Below are 6,763 nucleotides of genomic sequence, written 5' to 3'. Positions count from 1 at the left end.
AAAAAAAAAAAAAAAAAAAAAAAGTGTTGTGTTGGTTTTAGCTAAGCATTACATCAAAAACTGTGGTCAGACATACTAGCTTTGAGGACAAGATCTGAAGCTTGCTGTTGTAAACGTTCTCTGGCAGCTGCTAGCTCACTTTCCACTTCTTTGTGCTTGCTTAATAGGGCCATTTCTCCTTCCTTGGCATCATCAAGCTGTTTTTGAAGACCCTAAGAAAGATTAAATAGCCATTATTAAAATGTAGGAATAATACTAAGCTAAATAATTCATTTAAATTATAAGGGTCAGCTTTCTCCTATCAGAAGTCATACTTAAGTATATACCAATTTTTAAATCTGTAAGTATTGGTGACTTATAACTTTATATTTTCATAAGCCACATGACCCAATCAGGAAAGGCTATTCTACACTTTCTAATCCATTCTAATGTTGCACAGATATTAAAAACATGGCTACAAAATTTTCTAAGCCAACAAAACAAAACTTGTGGACTTCCGGCATTTTTGCCCCCAGACTTGTGCAATACCCCTATTAAATTCAGGTTTGGAAAGTAACCTGAATTACTTTCTAATTTAGTTGAGGACATGCAACTTTGTGCAGAAGCTCAGCATGTCCAAGGCATAGTGACCATGTCTAGAGAAGTTGAAGAGATTAGAAGGAAATCTGAAGAAAAATTACAGAGCTTTGGACAGCTTCAAGTACAGTTTGAAAAATTTCTCAATCAGTGTCTAAATATCAGCTAGCAGACAAACCATTATTAGAGAAAGGAAAAGAAAAAAATGTATTTAAACTTTAAGCCCAACATTAAAACCCTTTTGTAAATAATTAGCAATATTTTCCCCCAGAAACGGTATTATCTCACTAAGTGCACTCACCCAGGCTGGTTTCTAACACCTGGCCTGACGCGATCCTCCTGCCTGGACCTCTCAAAGTGCTGGGATTACAGGTGTGTACCACTGTGCCCAGTCAATAATTAACAAGGTTTTAAGCTTGTCTTTTTGGGCCCCTAATATCTGAAATTCTGAAATAACTACTACAGGGTAATATAAATTATCCTGTCATTAATTTTTCTCACAGAGAAAAGCAGGAAAGTTAAAAAAAAAAAAAGTCTAAGTGGTGTGAAGCCGCTGATTCTAAGTGGGCCAGACTGCTCTCCAGCCTACAAAATACATATATTTAAAAGAAAAAAAATCCATTTGTTGAATATAATATTCTTTACTTACCTGAACATTGTTCTCTGCTGTGGCAAGTGCCGTCTGAAGCTTTTGGCATTTGTCAAGAAGACTTCCAGCTTCATCCTGTACCATCTGTAACTCTGTCTTTAATTTTCCTATGGTTTTTCGTAAAATTGCTTCTTGTCCCTGAAATTCTTTTCTAAGATCAGCTTCCTTTTCTTTGCTGGCCTGGAGGCTTTCTGCTGTAAAAAGCTGTGACCTTTTCAAAGTATCAAGCTCACGTTCATAAAAGCACTGAGCTTTATTCAACTTGCCTTCATAATCCTCAATTAGTTTCTTCTGTTCAAGTCTTAGCTCCTCAAGCGTTTTGTTTAAGGACTCCACCTCCATTCTGTGTAGTTCCTCTGCCTTCTCCTGCCCTTTATTTACTGAGGCACTGTGATCCTGCTGTGACTTCAATAGCTCTTGTATCTCCCGTCTGTGTGCAGTTTGCAGGTCTTCCAATGCCAATCGTTTGTCTTTTTCAAACTGTACCTGAAGCTGTCCAAAGCTCCGTAATTTTTCTTCAAATTTCCTTCTAATCTCTTCGACTTCTCTAGACATGGTCACTATGCGTTGGACATGCTGGGCTTCTGCACAAAGTTGCATGTCCTCAACTCTGCGCTTATAAGCTTCAAATTCTGTCAAAGCCTGCTGCTTCATTTTTATGTGATCTTCTAATGATGCTTCTAAAACTTGAATCTTTCTTCTAAGGTCTAGCTCCTCTGTTACTTTGCTTTTATACTGCAATATTCTTTCTCTTGTTTCTGCAAGAATTTGTTGAATTTCTTCTTCATGAGCATCTCTGAGGGCTTGAATTGCAGATTCATGCTCATCATTTTTAGTGTTTAAAGCATATATTACCTGCATGGTTTTGAGTAAGAAGAGAGAAGAATTGTGAATCCATATTATTTTCTAACTTGAAGTTAATTGTTTCATTTGGATTGATATTTTTCTATGCAACACAATATTGGCCACGGCTAATGTTAAATACAGAAACTTGACGCAATTGTTTCTGTACTCACAGAATTGATTTGCTTAGCAAATTTCTACCTTAGCACGATCTTAAGATTTGTATTTAAAGACTTTTTAGTTATAATTTTAAAGCATTCAATTTAAGACTGTTTCTTACTACAAATGAAACAGCGAAGAGGAAATGGACAAAGGAGGCAATTGGCCTAAGAGAAAGGAGTTCTCACATGTCCCAATCTAGCTTACCAGGGACTGTGAAGGGGTGCTCAGGAGATAAAGCCTCATAGGAAGACTCTGCCCTGTGTTGGTGTCCTAGAGATACGAGAGGCTTCACATGAGGAGAAGCCCTAGGCCCTAAGTCTTCCCAAAAGCCTTTTATCTTTGTAATGGCCTGTTTAAATATTTTAAATTTTAAAATTTCCTTTCCCAATTCCCCTACAGTTTGCTTTTAAAGTTGATCCTCTTCTCTATTCAAGTTTCTAGCGATCTCTTTATAAAACTCAATTTGTACTTTTTCTCTTCATAATTCAAATGCCATAGTTTTTACTCCTTGGCTAATTCTCTCTCTGCCTCCAAGCAACCCAATTCCCTAAGCCAGTGTTTTGAGTACAGGTCTTTATCTTCATTTTAGTTTCTGGGTTTTAATGATTTCACTGAGATGTCCCAACCTTAATTTCAAATGACAACATATTCCCTGTACAGTAACACTCTCCTTCCTTCCCTCTGTTCCTTGGATGCCCTCCATCATACCACTGTGGTCACACGGTGAAATATTCATGACTGTTATTTAAGGCTTAGAGATGTGTCCACTTTCTTTCCCCTGAAGCGAAAAGAAGTAAACACTATACAATCAAAAAATCCAGCAGCTAAAAATCAGTGTCTGGAGATTTGCTCATTTTAATGTGATATTACTCTGACTTTAGAAATGAATTCCAGCATCAGACACCAGAAACTGCAGTTATGATGGAAAAGTGTTGCCATTTTTTGTAGAGAAATTATTCATCCAGCCTGAGGCAACTGTGGCAGACTGGCTGGTTCTCCAAATACCACAGTAACTCCAGATCCTACTTGCTAAAGATAGGCTGTCACTCTCTGGGACTGCAGTTGTGCTTGCAGAAGAAACAAGAAGCCTGCCTCACCACAGGGACATCGCTTTCTCCACACAGGGCTTTGTCTTCCAGATCCAGTGGCCCTGTCCATATACTTGCTTGCTCTGCCATCATACCGAAGGTAAAAAGATTGAGAGATGGTAGGAACCCATCTGTCTTGCCATGCTATCCCTTTTTGCAAAGTCTACAGGAAAAAATGTGAACAGGAGTACCTATTCACATTCTGTTTTTTAAAAAACTCTAATTTCAAATTCCAAATTATGTCCCCAATAAGCTAACACAGATCCCAAGGAGGACTCCCTTCATTTACACACTTACACGTAAAGGTAGCCTATAAACCAAGGAAACTTCCTATTCCCATCCCCTTGGGTTATATCCACCCACCAAGTCAAATGGTCATAAAAGACTGAAAGGATCTGTGATATAACAAGGGTACCAAAAATAAAATTCTAAGCCCCCCAACCGATTAAATGGACCCGCCTCTTAGCCAAGTGGACCCCAAAGAAAACTGAAAAACTAGTTTAGGCCATGACTGAAAGGGAGGGGTCAGACATGCCTCATTATGGATTGGACATGCTGGGCTTTTCTGCACTCTACACTTCGGAGTTTAGACACAACTGACTGATGTTAACATTAAAACAGAGACCATAAGACTGACAAAACAGACTCTTCATAGCAATAAAATACCAAATTCCAAACAACATCATGTGATGCTATACCAAGAGTTAGGTTGGAGTTTGGTATTTTATTGAAGGCCTTGAAGAAAATCAAAGTATTTTACCCTAAAATTTTTTTGTTTGACATTCCATATTCTGAAATGGCCCTGTAAAGCTGCCTCTTGTAAACTAAATTTGTGTTCTGTAGGGAATCTCCTTCCCATACTAGGTCTTCTCCAGAGAGCATGACACATTTTAAGGTCTGATAAGAGACATTTACCACCTATTCTCTCTGAGGCCTGCTACCTAGAGGTTTCATCTACATGACAAGAACCTTGGCTTCCACAACCCCCTTATCTAACTAAACTCAAGCATTTCTTTATGTTGAATTCAACTCTTTAGTCAGGGCTTACCTCTTTCAACAAATTGCAAATCAGGAAATCTTTGAATCCACCTATGACCTAAAACCCCTCTCACGCCCACCTAGAGATGTCCCACTTTCCAGGCTGAACATTATATATACTGATTAATGTCTTTGCCTGTAACTTGTGTTTCCCTACAATGTATAAAACCAAGTTGTAACCTTGGGCACATGTTCTCAAGACTCCCTGAGGCCGTGTCACAGACCATGGTCCTTAAGTTTGGCAAAATAAACCACTAAATTGATTGAGACCTGTCTCACATACTTTTTGGTTTACATAAGAAATATATATTTGTTCTCTGCCCCCAGTTCCTGACATAAAGCTCCTAAGACTTTTGTAATTTCCTGTGCAATAGGATCATGGGACACAGTGAAATATAGCTGGGACCCCACCTCTCCTTTTAGGGACCTGCAAACCCCCAAACATGGAAATAAAGGAAAATCCCAAAGTTCCTTTAAGAAAAATTCCAGGAGGACGGTTCCAAGATAGCCGAATAGTAACAGCTCTAGTCTACAGCTCTGAGCGTGAGCGATGCAGAAGACAGGTGATTTCTGCATTTCCAACTGAGGTACCAGCTTCATCTCACTGGGGCGTGTCAGACAGTGGGTACACGACAGTGGGTGCAGGACAGTGGGTGCAGCCCACCGAGCGAGAGCCGAAGCAGGGCGGGCATCACCTCACCCGGGAAGCGCAAGGGGTCAGGGAATTCCCGTTCCTAGCCAAGGGAAGCTGTGACAGACGGCACCTGGAAAATCGGGTCACTCCCACCCTAATACTGCGCTTTTCCAATGATCTTAGCAAACAGCACACCAGATTATATCCCATGCCTGGCTCGGAGGGTCCCACGCCCACAGAGCCTCATTCATTGCTAGCACAGCAGTCTGAGATCAAACTGCAAGGTGGCAGGGAGGCTGAGGAGGGGTGCCCGCCATTGCTGAGGCTTGAGTAGGCAAAAAAAGCAGCCGAGAAGCTCGAACTGGGTGGAGCCCACCACAGCTCAAGGAGGCCTACCTGCCTCTGTAGACTCCTCCTCTGGGAGCAGAGCATAGCCAAACAAAAGGCAGCAGAAACCTCTGCAGACTTAAATGTCCCTGTCCGATGGCTTTGAAGAAAGCAGTGGTTCTCCCAGCACGGAGTCTGAGATCTGAGAACAGACAGACTGCCTCCTCAAGTGGGTCCCTGACCCCCAAGTAGCCTAACTGGGAGGCACTCCCGAGTAGGGGCAGACTGACACCTCACGGGGCTGGGTACCCCTCTGAGACGAAGCTTCCAGAGGAACAATCAGGCAGGAAATATTTGCTGTTCAGCAATATTCACGGTTCTGCAGCCTCTGCTGCTGATACCCAGCCAAACAGTGTCTGGAGTAGACCTCTAGCAAACTCCAATAGACCTGCAGCTGAGGGTCCTAACTGTTTGAAGGAAAGCTAACAAATAGAAAGGACATCCACACCAAAACTCCATCTGTACGTCACCATCATCAAAGACCAAAGGTAGATAAAACCACAAAGATGGGGAAAAGACAGAGCAGAAAAGCTGAAAATACTAAAAATCAGAGCGCCTCTCCCCCTCCAAAGGAATGCAGCTCCTCGCCAGCAATGGAACAAAGCTGGATGGAGAATGACTTTGACGAGTTGAGAGAAGAAGGCTTCAGACGATCAAACTTCTTCGAGCTAAAGGAGGAAGTTTGAACCCATTGCAAATAAGCTAAAAACCTTGAAAAAAGATTAGACGAATGGCTAAATAGAATAACCAGTGTAGAGAAGTCCTTAAATGACCTGATGGAGCTGAGAACCAAGGCACGAGAACTACATGATAAATGCACAAGCTTCAGTAGCTGATCTGATCAACTGGAAGAAAGGGAATCAGTGACTGAAGATCAAATGAATGAAATGAAGTGAGAAGAGAAGTTTAGAGAAAAAAGAGTAAAAAGAAATGAACAAAGCCTCCAAGAAATACGGGACTATGTGAAAAGAACAAATCTACGTCTGATTGGTGTACCTGAAAGTGATGGGGAGAATGGAACCAAGTTGGAAAACACTTTGCAGGATGTTATCCAGGAGAACTTCCCCAACCTAGCAAGGCAGGCCAATATTCAAATTCAAGAAATACAGAGAACGCCACAAAGATACTCCTCGAGAAGAGCAACTCCAAGACACATCAGATTCACCAAAGTGGAAATGAAGGAAAAAATGTTAAGGGCAGCCAGAGAGAAAGGTCAGGTTACCCACAAAGGGAAGCCCATCAGACTAACAGCAGATCTCTTGGCAGAAACTCTACAAGCCAGAAGAGAGTGGGGGCCAATATTCAATATTCTTAAAGAAAAGAATTTTAAACCCAGAATTTCATATCCAGCCAAACTAAGTTTCATAAGTGAAGGAGAAATAAAAT

At 41.2% G+C, this 6,763-nt stretch overlaps 1 protein-coding gene across 10 annotated transcripts in view; it reads right to left on the bottom strand.

Annotated features, from left to right (window-relative positions):
- Positions 1-2,083, bottom strand: part of FAM184A (family with sequence similarity 184 member A) — a 66,133-nt gene extending 64,050 nt beyond the window's left edge. For all 10 annotated transcript variants that reach the window (XR_001889937.1, XM_017895932.1, XM_017895933.1 and 7 more), the window contains exons 1-2: positions 1,226-2,083; positions 77-212 (exon numbers count right to left, since the gene is read on the bottom strand). Coding sequence is in view for 9 of the 10 variants with exons in the window: in XM_017895932.1 (XP_017751421.1) it covers positions 77-212; positions 1,226-1,879 (790 nt within the window). In the remaining variant the exon portion in view is untranslated. The remainder of the gene's footprint in view (positions 1-76; positions 213-1,225) is intronic.
- Positions 2,084-6,763: the final 4,680 nt, after the last annotated feature.

This window comes from Rhinopithecus bieti, unplaced genomic scaffold (assembly GCF_001698545.2).
Source record: "Rhinopithecus bieti isolate Rb0 unplaced genomic scaffold, ASM169854v2 scaffold_27321, whole genome shotgun sequence".
Lineage (NCBI taxonomy): Eukaryota > Metazoa > Chordata > Mammalia > Primates > Cercopithecidae > Rhinopithecus > Rhinopithecus bieti.
Note: the sequence above shows the minus strand (reverse complement) of the source record. Positions and strands in the feature narration are given on the sequence as shown.